A 24,483-nucleotide genomic window follows, 5' to 3' on the forward strand; every position below is an offset into this window, starting at 1 on the left:
AGGAAAGGCCCCGGAAACAAAAAAAAAAAAAAAAAAAAAAAAAAAAATTAAAGTCGTTATATATGACTATATACAACTTTAAAAAATATGGTTAAGCTTATCCTTTATTATTTAGTACAATATCACTTCTTCCAACTATAATTTTATGCCTTACTAAGAAACTTTCTGGAGTCTCCCCTTTCTGAATAGTGTTCGGACATTAATGTTTATTTTTGCAGATATCTTTCTTGAACTGTGTTTTCACAATTGCACATTTTAAAGTTATCTCAGAGATAGTATCACTTTGTTAATGTGCTCAAAATAAATGTGCTGATTATATTCAATTTTCTAAAGTTAAGCAATAACAAGTTGATAGGGAATGTAAAATTACTTTATATGGAAAAAACTTGACTTTTAAAAAACATATGTAATGATGTTTATTAATGTTGTGTTATTGATCATTGCTAGAAAAGATCTTTTTTAGACATACATTTTACATAAGTTCATTTATTCTCCACCTGCAGCCTTATTATTTTTCATCATGTATTATGTAAAATAATTATACAAAGTGAGCATTTAAAATTTATTTTGAGAACTTGAAATTCAGCTCCACTAATTATGGACTGTTGTCTACTTGATGTTAGCCTTGAAAGCTGTAGGCACAAGTCAAAATTTGAAGGAAAGCTAGCTTTGATAAGTTTAAGGAATAGACTAGGTGAAAACTGAAGAACTCTGCATGCTTGATTATAAAGCTGAGCTACAGACTGGGAAGGGAAGAAGTGGTCTTTGCGTGTTGAGGAGTGAGGGAGTCATGGAGGTTTTTCCACAGGAATGAAATAACTGTAAAAGATTTATCTGTTCCAGACATATTTGTGGACTTATATTGTGCCAAATTCTTGGGATATATTGGCGAATAAGAAAGGTATAGAATTTGCCCTCCAGAGCTTATAGTCAGTCTGCTAGAGGAGACAGACAAAAAGATAACAAATGCGCACATGGAATGATGGGAAAGCAAGTAACTGCCACAAACAGATGACAGAGGAGGGGAAGGTCTGAGGGATCCACCTGAGGAAAATCCTCTCTGAAGAGATGGCTTTAGTTTCATGAAGCATGAGGGTTAAACATGCAAAGAGCAGAGGGAGAGAGAGCAGTGGTCCTGACTGAGGGACAAGAGCTGGTGTTAAAGAGCCAGTGGCAGAAGAAAGGGCAGGTGGGCGGGGTAGACCAGGCCTGGAGCAGAGTGAGGGAAGAGGACGAAAATAAAGTCAGAGAGGCTGGCCGGGAGACAGGAGCCTAGACACATCGAGAGCCCATGTAAATCCAAAACAAAAAAAATTCTTTTTAGAAACACAGGTAATTATTTATTCAGTTATTTTCTGAATCTGAAAACATTTTTAAGTCTCACCAGTTTATGTGACATAATAAAATAAGAGGAGACTGTTTAAATCCCTTCAAATTCCAGCTTTCATAAGTGAAATAAGTCAGAGAAAGACAAATACTGTATCATAACCAATTATATGTGGAATCTAAAAAGAACAACAAACTAGTGACTGTGACGTAAAAGAAACAGACTCACAGATATAGAGAACACACATTTATCTGTTCCAGTGGTTTACACAGTGAGGAAAAGGAAGGGGGGAGGGGCAATATAGGGGTAGGGGACTTAAGAGGTACAAAATATCATGTATTAAATAAGCTACAAGGATATATTGTACAACACAGGGAATATAGCTGATATCTTATAACTGTAAGTGGAATATAACCTTTAAAAATTATGAATCACTCTATTATACACCTATAACACATAATATTGTACAACTATACTTCAATGAAAATATTTTTAAAAAGTCAAGCTTTTTTTACACTAAGACCTTCACATGAAGAAAATGAGACCTTTCCCCACATCTACACCCTACAAGTTAAGCATACTCACCTGTCAAGATCTATTTAAAAAATAATTTTTCTGATAAAAGATTGCTTTCTCCTAAGCATCAGCACAGGACATTTCCTCTGTTTGTCATTTTCTTTCAAAGTCTTAAGTTTAAAAAAAAAAGTCGCTGACACTGAAAGCTGCAGTGATGTAAAGCTAAGACGTGTATGATGCACTCATGCGTGTTTCTCCCAGATCTATGGGAACAAGATGAGGCAACATGCGAGATGAATTAAAAGGCTCGTCGCCTAGTGGATTCTGGGCAGAGGACAGTCTTTAAGACCCAGCAGCATAGTATTTGTCTGGAGAGGAGTTGTTGCTTTTTGACAGATGAGAGAAATCCCCTTAGTGCTGGCTGTGGGAAGAGAGAAGTGAAGTCAGTCCCCTGGTGGTGAAGTCCAGTAGAACAGCGAAGCAGGAGGAAAATTTTTCTCTTCCTCTCTGGCTTTTCTCTCTCTCTCTCTTTTTTCTCCTCTGTAGGAGCCACCTCCTATTCTGTCAACTCTTTTAGCATAACCTTCAAAGGAGAACGTTCCCTTCAGACTTGATCATCTTGTTTTCCCCACTGAGAGAATACCTCGTAGCTGCAAGACATTTTTTAAGTCTATGCAGGACTTCGGGGATTTGGTTATCCTGCCACGGAAATTGATCATTGCTGAAGCTTGGGACTCACAGTGTGCTAAATTAGCTACCAGAGTAAGCCTGACCGAGGAAGGCTTTTATCATATACTCTTCTGTTCAGTTTGAACACATTTGCTTGAAATTTGCCGCATGATGCTGTCCAGGGAAGCAGCTTTTTTTCTTGGGATGCAGCAATTCGCTGGTTTCTAAGCTTATTGCAGAAGAAGAAAAAATCTTAGAGTGGATTTTCCCCCGCCCCCCTTCGCGCCCCCCGCTTGATTCCACTGAGCTGTGTTGCACCGCGGTAAAGATCACCTGTCATTAAATCTTTGAGGAAGTAAAACAAAGTGAATTATAATTATTATTTATTTATTTTTATTATTTTTAACCGGCGGAGGCGGCGTGATCACGGAGAATGAGACTGAGAGATGCTGCCAGGGCTTGGAGGAGGATAAAGCTGAGTTTAGGCTGGAAACTAAAAGACTGATTGTTTTTTGGTACAACTTGCCCGGTTCCTCTTCACTTCCTTTAGTTTCGCTTCATGGACAGATCAACAAACCTGGACATTGAGGAACTCAAGGTACGTGATGTTCGGGGCTGGCGTCGTTCCTTCCTTCCTGGCCCTCGCCTGCTCTCTTGCTCTCCTGTCTGTCTTTTTTCTCTGCCTCTTCCTTGCGCTGCTGGAATAGTTAGTGGCCCCGTGGGACGGCGAGTGGGCATTTGGGGTGAAGTGTACCCGGGCGCCCCTCCTAGGGCCGAGGACGAGCATGGAGGGCGGTTTTCTGGAGTTCGGCGTGCACTATCGGGCCAGGTACCCCCCCCCCCCCACGCCTGCTCCTGCTCCTCCCGGCCACAGCCATCCTGTCCTCCCCTCGTCAGTTACAGCAGCACTTTGGGTACCAGACCCGGCGCCGCGTGCCCGTTAACCTCGCCCGGGAAACGGAGGCGGCGGGCGGCACAGTCCCTGCCCACTGTCGCCTGGTTGCCCAGCAAAGTTGCCTGAGCTGCGCGGCCACTTTGCCTCCTCTTCCCGCTCCGAGCTGCTTGTCCCCTGGCCCGACACGGGGACAGCCTCTTTCCGCTCAGAAATTCTCAGTACAGAGGCGTCTGCAGCGACGGCTCGTTATCATTCCGGCTCTTCATGAGACCCCTTTCTCCCGCGAGCACTGACACGGTCTCAGCCACAGTTGCATGGCCCTGGGCGCGAACTCGTGTGCAGTGGGGGGACCCGCTGCAATCGAAGGGACTGGAGAGGTTCCCCCGCTGGCCCGGGGGACGCGAGCACAGCGAACGTGCCTGCCCTGAGCACCCAGCGCAGAGCGGGCCTGGGGGAGTGGGGAGGGGCCGGGGAGGCGGGAGTGGATCTGGGCTGAAAGGAGTGGGGCGGGAAGCGGTACCCAGGGAGATTCTGTGCATCCTTCCCACTGTCGGAGAAGGAGCTGTTCTGACCCGCGCGGAACCCACTCTGCCCCCACCGCTCCGCTGGGTCCTCTCAAGGCACCCTCTCCCTCCCGGGTCCCCGGCTCCACAGAGAGGGGTTGGCTGGCAGGCGCGTTCAGGCTGACAGTGTACCCCTCTGTCTGTGGGCACGGCTTTAAGAAAGCGATGAGCACCGCTGCAGTGCCCATTAAAAATTTTTTTTTAAAAAAATCAGCAAACCACAAAATCATTTAAATGTCCCGCTCACTGTAAATGAGAAAACAGGAAAGGGGGCAGTGCTTGGGAGCATCCTTTCTTTTTATTCTTCCCTCTTCTTTACCCGCAGGCATTTTCTACCCTCTACTCCATTGCTTCAGGGGATTATTTGACACTAGAGATCAGTTCAGATGGACTCTGTGTTCAGGTGAGGACTTTCAGATGCATCCTCACCAACTGGGGAAACTTCGCTAGCAGAGGTTTTCCCAGAAATGTCAGGAAAATGGGTTTGCCCAGTAAGAGGAAAGAGCTGGAGAAATCCCCTGTAGAGGGCAAAAGCCTCTCGTCTGCAGCCTGTTCTCTGCCCTGGCCACAGCGCATGAGCTTGCCCACCCAGGAGCCGGTTCTCCTGGAACGTGCACCCCAAATCTCCTGGTGCTCTAAATTGCATATTAGGGAAAGGAGGCACAGAGAGAGAATTGGCCCTGCCACACATTGTAGTTGAAGGTGGCGTGGAGGAAGATAATTAGAAGAACTAAGACACCCCTTCATTTAAGACTCGGGGTTTGTTGGAAAAAGCAAATAGGGAGGAGACATATTTGTTGCCCTAGTTAAAGTTGGGGAACAATAAGTTTCTGTGTTACGGCCAAGGTCACCATCCGTAGACCTTGGCCTGGAAAAGAGGTCTCCTATTACCCGTATACTAAGGTAGGACGCAATGCCTTTGTGTTTGAAAGGATCTCTTGCTGCCTTTTCCCAAGCATCCCAGTCTCTTGGGAGCGAGGTACATGAACAACATTTGTGATGTACATTTCGTGCAGAAGCAGAGTATCCAGATTATTTTTTTTTTGTTAAAAATAGGATATGGTACAGAGACAAGCTTTTGCTTATGGGAAATGGAAGGGAAAAATGATTTGGGGTGATCACTTTCTCTGATATTCCATTAGTTTCCTACCAGCTTATCCCCCTCTGAACCCTGGCATCACTAAATTTTTTAAATCAGTGAAAGAGCAAACCCACGGTGGAAACTTCTGTCAGTTTAGTAGAAGATCCCAGCTTACATTCACTCAGGGCTTCTCACAGCCAGAATGTGCTAGACTCAGTAGAAACTGGAAGAGCCTGTGTGTAAGGGAACATTTGGGCAATGACCTACGGGGAAGAAATGAAGGAATGTCAGAGGCAAAGATGTGTTGAGGGTGCTGAAAAATTATGTGAGGGCCACGATGCTGTGGAAAGTCAAAACTGGCAAGAGAGGAAAGGTAGTCAAACCTTACTAGAAAACATTGAGATCCTCCAGTTTGAGAAATAAGATTGGTGTTGTCATGTTTTTGACTACACTCCTGGAACAAGGAGGCTTTAAAACACTTACACTCTGGAATATATACACTTTGCAGAGATGGGTGCACTACATGTGGAAAAACTTGTCTGGATTTCCTCTTATCAGCAGAATCCATTGGCTTGGGTTTTCTAGACCATTCCAGTTGAAGTTATTTTCTGGTGGCTTCTTGCTGAAGAGTCCCTCATGTGGAGAGAGGGGAGAAAAAAGCTGGGGATACTTATTTTTGACATTATTTGCTTTTTGGCTTTTCTTCCTGTGATCCAAGGATGCTCCAAGGCTGCTCACTTTGAGACGGATTTGCATCAGTACTTCAGTTTCTGAGATGCTTTAAATACATGAAAAGGAAAACAGTGTTCACTGGGATTTGATGGATAAATAAATGTACATAATACTATAAGAATTCCATTTAGCTTAGTTTTAGGTCATTAAAGGAAGATTCTGCTAATTCTTCATCTATGTGCCAGACTGTTTTCTCTTTATGAGATTTTTAACAAAGAGTATATATATTTTTTTGCTATGCTGCATGTGTGGATATGGATTTTTAAAACTGCTGTTTAGTAAATAGTATTACCTTTTGCAAGTTTTTAAACTGAAGGTAAGCTTCAATAATTAAGTGTTAAGCTATTGCTGTCATTATCATAAAACTAAATTTAATCTGCATATTAAAAGATTTACTGGTGGGAAACTAACATATACTTATTTGTATAAAACTTGCAAATGAAGACAAGCATGTTTCATCTTCTCTTCTGCATACACGTGCCTGATGAAACAGATCAGTGGCGAAGGAAGAGAGTTCTCATTCAAAGAATTCTGGTCTTTCTTTTCCCTTTGATCTCTATCTGTTTCTTTCTTCAATAAATGTATAACTTTACTCTGGGTTTTGTTCTGGTGTTTGTTTTCAAGAAGAAACAACATCAAACAACTCAGCATATGGGTGACTGCTTTGGAAATGGGAGTGCTAATGAATATTGATATTAAGGAAAGTACCCTCTGTCCTGGAATATCTCTGAGTTACAGAGTACTCTTAGTAGTTGATATTTAAAAGAATAACTTTAGCTTTTATTTTAGCTCTGGGGTTGCCCTCTTTTAAACTACATATCTTAGGCACTGGAACACAGAATGCCACTAATTTGTAGAGCTGGCACTTATACATTTGCTTTTCGTAGTGTTTATTTGTAAGAGATATTAGGCTGAGTAAATGGTATGTTTAAGTAACACATACGTCTTTGGCGATTCTTTTACTTAGCTTTTGAAATATGTTTTAATTCACTTGTATTTAGCAATCAAGAAATTAAGCTTTCAGATGCTAAGTGTATATTTGTGGATAACTGTAATTTGCTTTGAGATCAAAAACATAAAACACATCAGGAGTATAGTACAATTTTTGCAGTATTATACCAGCTGTTATTTATTTGTCAGGACTGTTCCCACTAAAGGAAATGGGATGATTAGCTAGAAGTTAAAAGTTAAAATGGAATTTTTCCATTACGTGTAGAACATAAACAGTATGCTTCTGGAATATTTTCTTAATTATCAATTAAGGTACAAAATTATAAACTATATAGTTGTAAACTATATAGTTAATCCTGAGGTGCATGAGACAACTTTTCAATAAATATAATTGTACTTGTTTGAGTTAATTAAATATAGTTCAGTCACTGTTGTTTAATTTCATCTCTTTCATTTAAATAAAATTCCATTTACCAAGAGCTTGAAACTTGCAAGGTAAAAGCTTCCCTGAATAATACAACTGGGTCATTAAGAAAGTACACGGGTGAGAAATGATAATCTAGCTAAAGAATGCATAGGCATTTAAACAAGTGGTTGATTGAAAAATGCTGAGGTCTAAAACCAAGTCTCATAGTACATTCTTCTACAATTTCAATCAAGTAAGAGAGTTGGCACTTAGAAGAATTCTAAAAATGTTTTTTTTTTTTGCTTCATCAATAAACCACTCAGCCCAGGAAAGTCGGCTTACTGCAGTGTAGGAGGCTTTGTGATGCGTGTAAGTAGGTGGTATTTTTTTGTTAGTCATTCCATAGTGAAAAATAGTACTCTCCAACAAACATCATAATTTTAGCAACCTGCCTTATATATCCATTTCTTGCCTTAGAATAAGGAAACATAATTGTGAGTACTGAATTATTTGACCTCTTTCACATCTAAATGAATTATAACTTTTGTCCATCCAGGTCCAGTTCCAATTCTCTTTTGATAACAGGGACCAGTCACAAAGACGGAGAAACAGTTAACCTTGATTTCTTTGTATGCAGAGTGTAGACTTGTTTCACTGAAGTTAAAGTAAACTTCAAGTAGCCCTAGGGAAACATTCATTCTTTTATATGACTAGGAGGGATGAGGGAACATTTTTGATATAAGTGGAAAGAGAATTAAGAAAAATACCTTTGAGGGAACGTGTGCAAATGATAATTTTAGACATATTCAGTGGGCCACTGTCATCACTAAGTGTATATTCCAGTCTCTGTACTGGCTATTATAGTTTTGCTGATCTCCAGACTTTACCAATTGAAAATACATCAAATTTTGAAGGCCCAGTAAAAAAGAATATTTTAGGATTTATGAACTCAAAATCATAGCTACACAAGATGGCTTCATGCTGTAAGACAATAAATCAGCGTGCGTCTTTGGGGTCTTGCCTTTTATATAATATTTAGTGAGGTGTTTCTTGTACTGTATTGGAATTTCAGCTAAAATACGATTTAGCAGAGCTTACAACTTTAAGTTCTTAAGGAAAATGACCATGTACTTTTGTTCAAATCTCTGTGAAGTGTTTGAGTATATGCATTTAAATAGGTAACTGTATAAATGAATAAATGTTTTGTGTCAAAATACAAGTTTATAAGTTTAATTGTTTAGAATTGTGCTTGATTTGTGACAAAATTATTAGCTTCTAAATCTCTATGTGACTAAAAGTGAACTACCTCATTTTATACAAGTACAGATTTTAACATACTAACATCTAAGTTTTTATTTTACTCTAAGTCTCTTCTTTTTCTTGGCAAATGTTTAGAAGCATGAGGTAACCTTATATCCTCAGTGAAACTTTTTAGAGACTTCTAGACCAACCACAGAATGAACAAACTTAAGGATTACCATCCCTCCAAGAGAATTACAGAGACTCCCATCCTAAAAATTAAAAACTGTGCTAGTGTCTTGAGAGTTTTTTTGATACTCCTAAATTATATTTTTGTAGACTGACTGAAAAATGCTGTAAGCCCTTATCCGATCTTAGAACATTTATACTGCTTTGTTGGAATTAAATACATTATCTAGAGTGGTCTATGCCAAGTTGAGATCAGAAATCTTTTTTAAAAAAAGGATTTCATTATGTAGCCAGAAGAGCTTTAATTGCCATGGCAATGCCCATCAGTGAAACAAGAGCTGAAGCTTCAGCCTTAGATATTAATTGAAACAATCACCCCACACCAAAATGGAGTTCAGTGGCATTTGGAAGTCAGAAACACCCCAACGTACTAAATCTCTCACTCCAAATCTAACAGCTTGTAACCTTTAAGGGGATTGATTGGTATGGTGGGAAGGGCACAGATCTTGTTGAAGGAGTACTTAGAAGACCTTGTTTAAACCCTGGCTTTGCCATCAACCAGAGGTGGCCCCTTGGATGTATCATAGGTTTCTCAGGTGATGATGGTATTGCAAGGTAGGAATTGGATTTGGTTCCTGGGTTTTGTTGTAATCATTTTTAGCCACAGCTAAAGAACCTGTTCAAACAGAATTTTCTAAACAAGTGCAATATCTAACACCAATAAAAGGGGAGCAGTTCTGGTGGGGGCAGGAGAGGTTGGGGGCTCTGTCTAACCCACTTCCCCTTTGCCCCTGCACTTGACCCCAGGACATTGCTTAGAACTGTAAGACTGAGGAACATAAAGTAAAAACCTCAGGACCAGTTGATCTCTATCTTCCAAGTCTGAGAGTCTAGGGCTCTGAATACTTTTTTGAGAATGACATTTTTGCGCCCTCCTGGGAGAAAATCATTTTCAAACTGATAAATAAAGTTAATATGACTCTTTTTATTCCCCAAATATAGCCTCATTTGAACATCATAGTAAATTTGTCTGTTGAATATTATATTCTCATTTAAGGGTACCAAAATGGAGACTCAGAAAAATCAAGTAAAATGCCTAAGATCACAGGGTGAATAAAAAATGGAATAAGAACTCAAATCTATGCTCTCTATATCCAAATACTATGCTCTTATATGTAGGCTAGAATTCCAGGATGTTTGTAGAACTTCTTATGGTAGATATTTTTCACTGAATTTCTCTAATATTCTTGTTTCAAAGAAAAGTGACAGTATTTGAGCCATACTCACAGTATTTATTCTTGTTACAGAAGAAGTGTTCTTTTTTTTTTTTTTTTTTTACTAATATTCTCATTCCTAATCAGTTACTTTGGGTCAAATTACTGTTGGTTGATGGTTGTGGATAAAACCTAAGAGAAAGTGATAGATAAATCATGAATTTAGGCCACTGAGGAACAGTTTCATAACCTTGTACCAGTCTTTTAAAATAAACCCTCTATATTTTGTCTAGCTCCACGAGTCTTCCTCATTCTCTTGCCTCTTGAATCACTGCAAATAATTTTGATTTTGTTAGGGCCATAAATTGGATTTAACCTGTAACATGGCTTTGGCATTTCAGCTTGTTGTATGTTTAGTATCAGTCTTGAAATTGAAAAAAACAATAGACCTAAATGATTATACTTACGCTATTATTATGTATGTAGCTTTTATGATAGCCCCAAAACCTGGAAATAAATACCAGATGATTTAATCCATAATAAAACTAAAGTTCTCACTGGCAATCTTTGAGACTTAATATACCAACAATCACAAATGAAGATATACAGATAACTGAACATTATTTTGGAGGGACATTTCTTTTATATTCTTAAGGGGATCAATATTGAATAACAACCATTTTTGAAGAACACTTTTCAAAGCCTTTGCAAGTCTCAACATTTAAGGGTCTAACTAGATGGTATGATTGTATGATAACACATATTTTCTGCCTAAGAACCATCATTTTCTCTAATTTCTTCCCTTTCATTGTAAGAGCTAGATTTGGGCATCCTTCTAGAGAACACGGTTGTGACTGGTTGTGACATAATGAAGAGTACACAACCAAGTTGATTTGAGCTTTGGCTTCTGGGTGGGAGATCAGGTTGACTTAAAATCTTAGTGCATCACACAAGCACACCTGCTTTGTCAGTGCCTCGGCTGAATTATTAATGGCTGTAAAGCACGAACATTCTGGGTTACTCCTAAATAATTAGAAATACAACCTTAAATCCAAGAGAGGCAAGAGCCTACCGTCATCTTCTTTGCTGGAGGCATGTAATGCTTCAATATTAACCCACACATTATCATTATCTTACTTCTTTTCATATTGGTTTTTAGACTTCTGTCTTTGTTTAGAATGGCTAGAAAAAAACATATTATCTACCTGAGATAAAAGAGCCTTTGATTCTTTCTTGGGTAGAAACAACCAATTCAGCTGCCATGAGCAAGAGTGTTTTTGTGAAACATGATTTAATAAATCAATGTAATGAATGGGAAAATACTGTTATCACTGCAATTCCACAAGTTTCTACCTACTCAGAGTAGTTGAGGGTTTTTAAAATCCAAGTCAGAAGGAGAAGCTAACTAACCCAAGGAAGAAATTGCTCATCTAAGACTTCCTGAATTACATTCTGGGTTTCCACATCCCTCTCAATGTGAGACTCATGAGAGAGAAATACTATCTAGTCTGAGGACCAGAATTAGTTACGCTTCTAAGTAACCGGTTGGTATTCAATCTTAATCTTTTTCATCATAAAACTGATTGTGTTTTCTACTTTGCCTTAGTTGCTAAAAAGCTCAGAGGCAAGTTTGTGACCCAGCTCTAACAAGTATACTTGTGTCTTAACCTAATTCCTAGCCTCATAATATGTTTTTCTCCCACTATTCTTAAATACTTTCATAAAGAATTAGTGGCCATACATTTGTTTATACTTAGAGATTATTAAGACCTTTTGCAGAGACTCAGTTATTTTCATAATGTTTCAGTGGACATACCTCAGTATTTCTCATCTCTTCTGAGCAGCTTATACCTCTGTAGGCATTTACTTCCATTTGTCAGGGGCTACAAAGTTTTAAAAGTTTGAATGCACGCTATGTATATCCAGTTATGCTGTGTGCATGATTTCCATTGCACATAATAGCTGCGTTACTTGTGAACCTGCTTGCCACAAAGTGAAACTCACTGTACACCCCAAGACTGCTATTTAGCATTTATGGTATCAAAACTTCTACTTGTTCTAAGACATTCTGTTTTAAATCATTATTATTAGTTCTTAATGTTCTCAAATTTGGCCTTTGTGTAGAATGATCATCTACATTTCTAAATCTCTGCCTTTCTAATGCTTATGACTTTTGTCTCGTGTGGTGACATTATTTTAAGAAAAGTTAAAATAAATGAGCCCATCTGAATCAGCATATTGTTTAACTCTTTTTCAGATTCGCTTTGTAAAAATCAATGTTTTAATCAGTTGAATTGCTCTAGGCAGCAGAGGCAGCTGGACTTTGAGGTATTTTATCTCATCAAGTTTCTTAAAGTTCACACTTGTGTCATGGTTCAAAGAGCAAGCAGTTCCACGAATAGTGTTGTGTCTTAATCATAAAGGTCCTCATTATTAAAGCATTCTTGGGAGACATTTTAAGCATTTAGTAATTATGTATGTGAAATATACAGCTGGATTAGTTAAACACATTTTTGGCAGGTGGCGAGTACAAGTGAGGATCTTTCATTTGCGTCTGAGCCCAATTACGATACAAAACCTTATTTCATTTTAGAAATACTGCTGTGTTGCTACATATATATTTATTTCACTTAGTTCCTAAATCAAGAGGAGCTCTTTGCACATAATAAATAAAAACACAACTGACTTTAAAGCGTTTAGCATTGACAACTAGTCATTTTTTTTCAATACCTGTTTCATATGTATACACACCTGAAGGGAATTTCGGCAACCTTTGGAAAAATATGATTCAAGAATGCCAAAAATGTAACGTTATATGCAATGATATTCTATCTCAAAAGATTAAGTAATTAATGCTATACTTGAACTTGGTTTCATAGACTTACATAATTGTCAAAATTATCTGTGATCATGCTCAGTGTATAATTTTTTGTCTTCTTTGCCTCATTTTCTGATGTTTAGTGAGATGCCCTACCCATCTTACCTTAAACTCAGTGCTCATTCAAAGTCGTAGAACTGTATGTTAAGTGTATTCCAACATGCACAGTGCGATCAAAAATCCAAAGATTGAGATCTTGTTTTTTCCACTTCTTGTTTTACGATGAATAGTATTGGAGTATGGATGAATGAAGATGACAAGAAGAAACATCAACTAAAATTTGGGAAAGTTATCAGCAGTTTAAAGCTTAATTGAAAAAGACAAAATGACTCCAAGTAAACAGAATAAACATGATGCTCCTCCCCCAAAAACATTTGACTTAACTGGTAATTCTCTCTTTCTCTTTGGTTTAAATAATCCAGTGTCTAAATTATTATATTACAAAACCTGTGATTCACTGTGGTGTTAGTAGACATGACTCTTATAGATCTTTGATATATGCATTACCCAATTCTTAGCAAGAATTTGTCTTTTTTATATTTTCAATGGGAATGCAATATATGAACTCTTCCAATTTGATCTTTCACTCTCAAAATCTTTACTTTTTACCCTAAGCTCCAAAGTTCCTATCGCCTGGGATTTTGTCCATGGTATTTTTCAGGTTCCTCTTTATACATACTTTCTAAGTGGTCTTATCTACTCATAGCTTCTATTTTTACTTGCAAGGCGATGATACGCAATAATACACATCCACCTTACACCTTTGGTGGCCCAAAGACCATATGCATCTCCTCCTCCCTAGTCTTCAACAATCTACTCTAGAAATCCCTTTCTGGATATTTCACACTCACCTCAGTCTAACAAAACTTCTCCTCTGTTCGCTTAGTGTTTCACCGTTCACTTAAGCACCCCTGCTGGTGCTCTTGGGATCCTTTTCTTCTGATCCCGTTGACTCATCCCACTCATCTAATTGATCCACAAGTCCATCATACCACAGAGTCAGAGTTCTCCCCTTTTACGCTTTTTGTTAAAACCCTAGATCAAATTCTCATCTTCTTTATTCTCAATTTTTGTGGAATGTTCTCTTATTCTGGCAATTATGCTGGTCTTATTGCAGTGGCTTCTAATGCGATGTTGCAGTTGTGGCCCTAGGGTTAGGGGTATAGTTGGAATCACTGTTAAGGGATTTATACATTCTCTTTCTTATTCTTAGTAAGTCATCTCAGAGTAAGGTGGGAAAGAATGGAAACGGGCGCACCAAGGCTGGGCCTGATGCTGAATAGAAAGGGATTTAGAGGTTTCTAGAAACGCAAAAAGATACCCTCAAAAATGAAGAAAAGATGGTTTCTGGAAGCTAGACCTGATAGCAGCCACTGATTAATTATGACTAAAGTGTTCAGGTTGGGAGAAGGGAGCCACAGATCATTTGTAGATAATTGTGATTCATTTTATAGTTTCTTTTTTTGTCTTGATGAAATCTTTGCATTACACTGTCCCAGAACCATGAATTATGTTTGACAATTTCCTTAGCTGATTTTCTGTATTTTTGACATTTTGATCAGATTTCTTATAGTCAAACATTTTTATATGCCTCTGGGAATTTGACAGTTCTGTCTCTGAGAGGTGGCCCAAGGACCATGTGCTAACAGAGTAAGCCACCTAACCAGGCAGAGAGGCATAGAAAAAAATATGAAGAAATCTCAATAAATATAGGCCAAGGTGTTTGTATTCTGAAATGCACATCACAGCTAATGAAACTGGTTTGTTATTGACCTGTAAATCTCAGCTGTTGGTTAGATGGCTTCACAGTTATTTTATTTTTATATCCTTAGTCTTTCAGTAAAAGCTACTTAGTCATCACAGCTGTGTTCTATGGGACTTATAATATGAGCTAATAAGAGTGAGGTAACCTAGATATGCATATTTCAAAGTAGGAATGGAGAACCAATATCTCACTGAAGATGGCTGGTCATAACGATGGCTAGTGAGGGCTCTCCTAAGAAAATGTAATTTATAAGAATGGGGAAGTCCAGGAAGCAAGATCTGTTCATAGTTCTTCAAAGGGAGATTATTCCTTATTAAGGGACCAGCCAGGTTCTTGACACTTTCTAACTGATCTTCCTTTGTCCAGCCTATTCGACAAGCAATCCTCATTCCACAATTCAGATTTCCCATTTAGGATAAGATAATACTATTTGGTCCCTCACCTGCTTAAAAGTCTTTGTCGATTCCCTGTTGCTTATTTTATAGTCCATACTCCTCAACATGATACAACATGATATAGAGATTGCTGTATGACCACTCTCTTACCTACCTTCCAACACACACACACACACACACACAGACACACACACACACACACACACACATTCTACAATAATGTCACCGAATAACTCACTTCTCCTTGATCATGCGAGCTCCGTTTCCTCTTTTATAATATTTTATATTCACTTGCCTAGACTACGTCTCTGCTTCTTTGCTGAAAGAACTCCTGCTTGTTGACTGGTACCCAGACCCAGGAAGAGATGGTTGTTTCTTTCTTGTGTTTCTGCACACTTGTATGTTTAACTCCACTCTACATTCTTAACTGAATTCTGTGTGGTAGAAAAAATGGTTGGTATGATAACCAGTCTTTTTAGGCTTGGTGAAAATTGCTTAACTGCCAGTAGAAGTTCAATATTTACAAATGTTCTCAGTTTCCTTGAAAAGAATGTATATCTTTTCATTTGTTGGAGGCCAAATCCTATTAGATTAAGTTTATTATTTACATAGTTTTCACCTTCCCTAATCTTTCTATTTTGTTTGTTTAAGCTGTAATTATGAAAGAGATAGGTTAAAATTTCCTGTTATGATGGCATTCTTGCAGATCTCTTAGCTTTTGCCTTATATATTTGAGACTATGTTATCAGATATGTATAAATTTAAATTGTTATATTTCTCTGGTGAGTTGAGACCATTATCATTATGTAATGACCTCTATTTCTGGTAATTTTATTTTTTCCTGATTTTAATATACATAGATCGCCTTTAAAGCACTGTACTATTACACATCTTTATTTTGGTTAGTGTTTCTGATGTGTATTTCTTTCATCCTTTTTTCAGCCTCTTTGTTGTAAGTGTAAAATGAAGGTGCTAAAATAAATAATTGCAAAGAATCTTTTCTAGTTTTGTGATAGGTAACTGCTGCTGAAAGCTAATACATTAAATCATTTCTGAGCATTAATATCTTAGTGCAAACTTACTTATCAGAGTTGATAGCCGAGCAGGACTCTGGGGGCATTTTTTCATAGGATAGGATATTTTCCATGACAGAAAAGGAAGAAATTCCTCCCAGGTATTCCGTATCATATCATAACGTCTCATCTTCTCTTAGTGACAGTTTCACATTCCAAAGTAAGTTGTAAAAAATATTTTTGTTTATTTTTTTTCTTGCTATAAAGTATATGTTCCGTGAAGTCAGTGATCTTGTTTGATCACTTCATTCCCAGTATTTAGATGGATGCCTGGCATAGAGTAAGCGCTTAGAAGTTTTATTAAATGAATGAAGGAGTGAATAATTGAATGAATGAAGGGGCCTGGTATGAGGTCCTACATAATCAGAGAACAGAACAAATACCTTGTAAGTGTAGAGAAAGGAATAGGGAAGGGAAAAGTGGAATGCTGGAAGTGGGTAATGCTAGTCGGGGAAAGTGACCTAATTTATGAAATCATTTATGATTATTCCTGTGCCAGACCTGTAACATTACAGGAAAAATCTATAATAGGCTGTCTGTCCGCATCGCTGGGATGGCCTGCCCTTCTAATTTCTTGAGTCTAGCTACTTTACTATAGCTAATTGGGGCATGGCGATACATCTGACCCAAGTGGGACCAATTAAATTCCTTCTCCATGGTATATGGATGAAATAACTTGATTTCAACCCTATTGGATCCAATATTCACTTTTAATGGTGAATAATTTTTATAAAGCCTCCTTTAAAATTATCTCATAAAATACTTTGATAATATAACTTACTTGCAAATAATTTTTACAAAGCCCCCTTTAGAATTCTCTTATAACTGCTTCCACAGTATAATCTACTTGCACATAATTTTGAAAATACCATGCCCTAATTGCAATATACAAGAGAAATAAAAGGAAATAAGAGGAAAGCATTATCTGATGAGGTTCTATGTACTTCAAAATGTAAATGCTAGGACACAGTGAATGCAAAAGCTACAATTTAAGATCGACAGAGATGTGTATGCCACTCAAATTCCAAGAGTGTTTTTTCCTGATGATATTTTTTTGAAGTTTTGAGGACCTCTTGGTAAATTCTGAACAAAATAAAAGACAGCAGTTCTTTCCATTTATATAGATGTTGTATTCCTGGACAGCTCATTAATTGTGTAAAAATTTACTAACTTTTATTTTAAAAATGTGTACAACGGACTAGGATTCAAGCCCCAGTTTGTACACAACTGTTCCACACATTGCTGGGATTTTAGTCTTCTCCCCCCCAACCCCCAGCCCAATCACTATGACAACCAAAAATGTCTCAATACATTTTAAATATTCATTCTAGGGGGCAGTATATCCCCTGTTGGAATTTATTGGATTAGCTGATGATAAAGTGGACCTTTTTTTTTTTTTAGCATTGCTAGATTTTTTTTTTTTTTTTTTTTGAGTTTGGAGCAGAGAAAGGTTTATTGCAAGGCACGTTGCTAGAATTTTAAATGGCTGGAAAATAAGCTTTCAGTCAACTAAGTGCAGTGCACAGCTGTGGACTCTGCTGCTGAAAAAGAATGAAACCCAACAGAGAGGAAAGAATTCCATTCTTTCTAGAGTCCTGTTACATTCCCCTGAAAATAAATTTTGCTTTTTACTCCTCTTCTATCTCCCCTTCCTCATACACATACTAGCTTATTTTGACTTCTCTCACTTGGGATTAAAATAATCTGTTTTAATACTATCCCTCTCTTCTTAAATCCAGAGGAACTCTGGGGTTTTTCATATTGACTTCTACTTCTTAAAGCAAATAAAATTATTTCAGTGTACAATAGTTTATGCAGTTTTCTAAAAGCTTATAGCCTAGTTGAGTCTAAACAGTCCAGAAACTGAATGCTTAGGACCCGACTTGTCTCTGATTCTAACCAGCATTACCCAGACTATTAGAGGTGGAGGTGAGGCAGGACCCATTTGCTAGAGCCCTGTGGTTTTGATGTCTTCACTTCCTCTCTTTTCAACCTCCCTTCGCCACTGCTGTAGATAACTGTTAGTAAGAAGGCATGCTTGCTACTATATCTATGATTCTCCTACTTCATGGAACAGGGCCATGTAACGAGAAGTTTGGAGTAAGACTTCTATTTTTATAAACATTGGTTTATTTAAAGAGAGCTATAAAAATGACTTTTGAAATCCCAATTCCTCATATATTAATTAACTCAAAAACTTCTCGTTTTAGTATATACTTTTGACCAGTGGTCCCCAACCTTTGAGGCACCAGGGACTGGTTTCGTGGAAGACAATTTTTCCATAGATGGGGGTGGAGGGGAGGGCATGGTTCAGGCATAACGAGAGCGACGGGGAGCGGCAGATGCAGCCTCGCCTGCTCGCCGCTCACCTCCCGCTGTGCTGGCCCGGTTCCTGACAGGCTGCAGACCGGTACTGGTTCTTTGGACTCTATTGAGAAAAGTGATTTTCTCCTAGTATTTCAGCTGCTAAGTATGTTTGTAGATGGATGTTTTCTATTTGTTCTTGAAATTATTTTAAGATTAGTATTTGTCAGTTATAAGTTTATATTACAGGTACATGCATTTCAAAGGCATCGTTAAAACCGTACGTATGATCCTCATAAGAGTTATGTTGAACAAAATGAATACATTTTATTTCTTATATCTCTTTACAGCTACCATCAAATTATTTTTGTTACTAATTTTTTTTGTTTTATCCCCAACATCTAGAAAAGTGCATTACATATAGTAGGTGCTTAATAAATATTTGTCAAATTAATTAACCTTTAAATGAAAGTTGTTTTCTAATACTAATCTTACTGCTCTTCCTCCTCCAAATTCATTATGAGACACAAGTGAGTATGTGATTAGAAATGATCTATGTGCTCAGGACAGATTTCTCCTTAGTAAAGCACCTGGGTGAGGTTGATAATAGTCAACATTCAGGTAAATATGTCATCCACTCAGGCTCCCGAGACACTTGCCCTGTTGTGTAATAAAACTATTGGGATAGGGCTTCCCTGGTGGCACAGTGGTTGGGAGTCCGCCTGCCGATGCAGGAGATACGGGTTCGTGCCCCGGTCCGGGAGGATCCCACGTGCCGCGGAGCGGCTGGGCCCGTGAGCCATGGCCGCTGAGCCTGCGCGTCCGGAGCCTGTGCTCCGCAACGGGAGAGACCACAACAGTGAGAGGCCCGCGTACCGCAAAAATAAATAAATAAATAAAAACTATTGGGATAAAAGTGTCACACTTCATCCTGGGGTAAAATTCCCACCACCATCTGACAGGCATAAAAAGAAAAACACACCTTTCCCAAATGACCAATCTGTTGAATTTGGTATTCAATCTTTACCTGTGAGTAATAGGAAATAAATGATGGTATATGAAAGTAGAACCTCCAGTAGAAGCTTTGCATCGGATGCATCAGAGTTTATAGATTATATTGACTCAGCTGTGTATTTTAACACAGACAAATCAAGATTGTTAGTTTGTATTTTGTACAAATCACAGAATTCCATGTTTACGTAAAACATATCAAAACTGTTTTGGAGAAATACAAGAGAAAGTTAAGGAGAATAGTATCATGACGGTCACCCACACATACAACCTCTGAGAGAGTTCAATCCAGAGAATGTTAAACTCTGAAGAAAAATGAATTTAAATAATAACTAATAAATAAATATACTATGAAGACAGCCACCCACTTAGCCAAGTATCTTGTACAAAAAGTACTTAATCCATAGTTATTGAACAGAGTTTAATTTGAGTATAAAAGATATTTACTTTCTTAATCATGGAAAATTCCTAATCATGGAGTAAATGAGTTGCAGGCTTCTCATTGAAGAAGGAATCTAATACGACCTAACAGCCTTTGAGACGCTGATTTTAGCACCCACTCTCTCTTTGCTCAGCTTTGGAGCCACATAGACGTGAGTTCATTTCCAGCTCCACTTGTGAACCGTTTGAACTTGGCCAAGTTACTTAACTTCACTAAATGTCAATGTCCTCAAATAGCAAAATTGGATAAATAATTGTACCTACCCCTTATAGGTTGTAAGACTAAAATGAGATAGTTATGTGGGTACAGTCATCAGTGATTGGCACTGAGCTATCCATCTATATCTCAATTATTATTTCATTATTATTGTTAGCATGATATTCATGAGAGCAGGCAAGCATGAGTGAAACATGATGGAGATGTAAGAAAAAATGAGTGTATTCACCTGAGAAGGGTGGCAGGTTCACCCTAGAAAGAGAAGCTGATGAGCAGGCTGCATGGGACAGTATTGCCAGCTGGCCACGTAAATATCTAGCTTTGGATGAGACTTGTGTTAGTCTTTCCATGGTAGAACTAAATGAAAGTGCTTGAATTTAATAATATCAAAAGCTCTCCAAAGGTTCTTAACTGCCTAAAGGCAGCTTTTAATTTTAAACACTGAAAAAAGCCAATCAGCCTACACCTAAAAATATGCATTGGAATGTGTTTTGCATGCATTAAAACCTAATTTCACATCTCACCAAGTTTAACTACTTTTTTGCTCAACTAGTCTCAGATTCTGGGTATTTTATTTATTTATAATAGAGCACATAGGTTGTTTAAACGTACACAGGCCTGCATTAAATAGCTATTCTGCCTATATGTATGCATGCTTTCAGCAATGTTGTTTCCTTGAGATGTTTTAAAATCTAAAGGCTTTCATCAAAAACCTAAGAAAAACTATATACCGTAAGTAAGTTCCCTCTCAACCCATTGGGGAAAGCAAAATCTAATAGAATAGAAAAACAAAATTTTATTAAAATGCATTCATATTACATAATAAATGGTCTTTATTTTACATAGAATTTATTGCATGTATGTTTACCAAAGTAAAATTAAAATGACACTTTTATTTGTTCTGGTATGCAGAGCACTTCAATATGCAGAGCCTTTGTTTTGTAAATTTTATTGCTATTGCTTCACTTTGCTCAAAGACTTTATACAGGAGAATTTCATCTTTTAGTTTGTATAAGTAGGCAAGCTAGTCTACTGGTGTATGCTGATATTTCAAAACTACCAAGTGGAAAAATGAATGCCTGCAAACTAGGAAAGAAAAAAGAGAGAGAAGGCATTGCTGGTGATATTTTCTCCACATTTTTCAGTGTTGGGTTCGGGGCAAGGGGGGCAAGGACCTTGATTTTAGTCCTTCCTGGGATTGGTGTGATTTGTCATGCCTGAGAGTCCAGCCTTACGGTTATGGGACTCAAGCTGACACTATCACTGAAATTTCCAAGAAGTTAGTTCAGTGAGTTCAGTTGTTATCCCAGCTTTGTGGGGTTAATATGAGCTGTAATGATAGTCACTTTTTTGATCCTATTAATTTTGTAACATAACATAAGCAGGACATGATGGCTGAAAGGTAAAAAGATTCTCAGTCTTACCAAAAGATTGTCTTCAGTATGATGGTAGAATTCTTTACCCTTTGATCTTCCCTCCTGGCCAAATATCTTTCCACAACTTTCTTATAGCCTGTATAAAAAGAAATAGTTCAAGAAAAGGTGAATTTTATTCTCCCCCAATTCTAGCGTTCTGTTAGTAACTCCATTTCTACTACAGCTGCAATTGTTATAACCATATTTTATCCTTTCACTTCTTTAAAATACTTGACATTTAGAAGATACAATTCCAGGAATCTAAAGTAACAAGATATTTTCTGTATTTTCTTTAATAGTGAGTTAATAACAGTAGTGATATCAATGTAGTCCTCTTGACAGTTTTCTGGGAATTCTGTATGGTGATACAGAACTTGTACAGGGTCTTTGATATGGCCGACTTCCTTTAGAACAATTTTGGAATAAAGTAGTACATAAAAACTTCCTTTTTCTTGAAACTGGAAATGCCTTTGCTTTCAACCTTATCCCTAGGGAAGGAATTACTGGCTCTGGGCAGATGTTACTCATAATGGGTACCAGAGTAGATGGGGCCATACAGATGTTCTGGACACTCCTGGGCGGCATTAGCTCCATTTTTTCCTAAACTACAAGGGTGCATTAAAAATGCGCTCTTGAGGAAGGAAGGCTCAAACCAGGGTCAGGCATGAACTTCCAATATTCAGCCATCATGAAGGAAAAGTGGCATTCTTGAGAACACTAATGACTTCTATCTTTGGATTAATGTTTGTACTGCCTCATCACTATCTTACTTTGAACACAGACCCACAACGTATTTATTTATTTATTTTTTGGAAAAATGTGTTTAATCAGTTTACTATCTATAAAAGTGTGTATAATCCTTTTTATGAGTGACTGTTAGTGGTTTGTTACTATTCCAGAGCTCACCAGAACTGATCAGAGATTGGCGAGGTCAGACTGCTTTAGTAAATGGTTTGGTTCAGCTTGTCTTCGTGACGCTTTGTAATTTGGACCAAGAAAACTTACACTTACTGCTCCTCTCATGCTTAAAAAGACCCTTGGCAGCCTTCACGATAGTCTCAGATCCAGCTGACTCTAATCATCCTGAGTAACCATTAAGTGGCTAGACCAACCGTAAATATCTATAGACATCACTAGATAGATGGGTGTGGGCATCCATGTGCTCTAGACAGAAATCTGAAATCTAGACTTCCCCTAAAGCAAGAAAAACAGTGCCTGTAAAGATAACAAGTTCAGCAAGATTTTGGTTGGTTGTGTTTATATTCAGATCATAGTATTTTCCTGAAACTTAAGTAAGTTTCTTTTTGTGGCTACCAAATGTGATGAATTTCAGGAAAAGTATTTTATAGGGAGTCTACCTATAACTACTTTTTTTTAAGTAGAAAGCTTTATACAAATGCAAAGTACTCACTTATTAATCTCTTGAAGAGCAAGGGTTATCTAATTGTAATTCTCATGTGTCTAGTTTAATGTCACAAGATGCTCCAATCTACTTCAGTTAACTAAGAGACTTATAAACTAATTTCTTACAGTGTTTGCATATTCAGCAATCTACATTGTCATTATTTAAAGATGAAAAGAGGGAGTTGTTTCAAGATTAAATGTTAAAAGATGCAAACTAACATGCTCATTTAATTAAGGAGTCATGCAGATGAGTGTGTGGGAAGAATATCAACCTTAACATTGTGTTTTATATATTGTATCTGCCACTAGTTTTCATCATAGTCTCATTATCTGAAACTTCTCATTTCTTTCTAATTGAAAGAACACCTGCTGTTCATTTCTGATTGAGTTTGCTCTTTTCATTTGCTCTTAGGAACATCTCTAAAGACCACTTGCCAAATTATATCCTTAAACTTGCTTCTTCAGCATTTGAATGGACAGCTACCTTGAAAAGAAGTTGTCAAAGTGTTCAAAATTTGTGTCTGAGGTTTCTTATATATGACCTCTATAAGGACTATGCCTCTTTTAGGAAGACAAGTTATATATAATGTGAGCTCCCCCACTATTTAGGAAACTGGCCTGAGATTGCACAGGAAGAGAGGTACATGTCTAGCATGACAAAATATTCTGAAAAAACCCAAGAACCAATTAGAAACTGTACAGAAGTTTTAGATTTCAAATCTAATTTTTATTAGCTAGTATACTGGATATCATATAAGTGATTATACTCACAGACACATCAAAGATGGAACAGTCAAAATTACAACAATCAAATGAACCTCAGTGAATGTTAATTTTCAAAACATTAAATAAAAGAAGCAGTGTTGAGATTTTAGATTTTCCTGTAAAGTAAGGTAAATGTTTTAAATAATAATAATCTTTGCTAAAATGTGTGTTTTTAGACTCGTATTTTGTGTATTCCTTTATGGTAAAAACAAAAAATATATAAAATTTTATCTACGATATTTTATAATTCCAAAAAATAAACAATTTTATGTTCTGGATCATTCATATTATAATGATTGTTTTTCAATGTCACTTTTGGTGCCTAACTTTTATTATATATAAAAACAGACTTTCTTTTAGATGGCTGAGCATCAATTAGCATTTTTTATATTAGAATAAAATTATGAAAGGCTAAAGTGAATATACAAAAGTTTCTATCAGTCAATGAAATTAAACAGGGGCACATTTTAAAACAAAATAGTGGTAACTTAAACAAATTAAAAACTATCTCTATTCTTTTTTTTTTTTTTTTTTTTGTGGTACGCGGGCCTCTCACCGCTGTGGCCTCTCCCGTCGCGGAGCACAGGCTCCGGACGCGCAGGCTCAGCGGCCATGGCTCACAGGCCCAGCCGCTCCGCGGCATGTGGGATCTTCCCGGACCGGGGCACGAACCCTTGTGCCCTGCATCGGCAGGCAGACTCCCAACCACTGCGCCACCAGGGAAGCCCATCTATTCTTAAAGGTCATAGAGTACAGCTGAACACCAACAAAACACTTATAGTTTTATGGTTTTAATAACCATTCATAGCCACAATGCTTAGAATTGTTCATTTTCTTTTCCAGAGAAATTTTGTTTATTAGGATAGGTAGAAAACATTCTCCTCCTTTTATTAAAGAGTATTCCAATAATTACAAATTTTGAGTTTACCACTATTCCAACACATAAGGCATCATTATATTTTGTAGAACAAGAAGTTCATGGGGTTCATGTCAAGCATCTTCTTGCTTTTTTGCTATAGGAATCCTCTGAAAA

General features: G+C 37.6%; 1 protein-coding gene across 1 annotated transcript in view; it reads left to right on the forward strand.

Annotated features, from left to right (window-relative positions):
• The first annotated feature begins 2,968 nt into the window (after window positions 1-2,968).
• The window catches only part of SGCZ (sarcoglycan zeta), a 908,802-nt gene continuing 887,287 nt past the window's right edge, over window positions 2,969-24,483 (forward strand). The window contains exon 1 of the mRNA XM_027122721.1: window positions 2,969-3,110. Coding sequence (XP_026978522.1) covers window positions 3,072-3,110 — 39 coding nt within the window. The 5' untranslated portion in view covers window positions 2,969-3,071. The remainder of the gene's footprint in view (window positions 3,111-24,483) is intronic.

Source organism: Aethalodelphis obliquidens, unplaced genomic scaffold (genome assembly GCF_003676395.1).
Source record: "Aethalodelphis obliquidens isolate GAN/ISIS:26980383/991018 unplaced genomic scaffold, ASM367639v1 scaffold25, whole genome shotgun sequence".
NCBI lineage: Eukaryota > Metazoa > Chordata > Mammalia > Artiodactyla > Delphinidae > Aethalodelphis > Aethalodelphis obliquidens.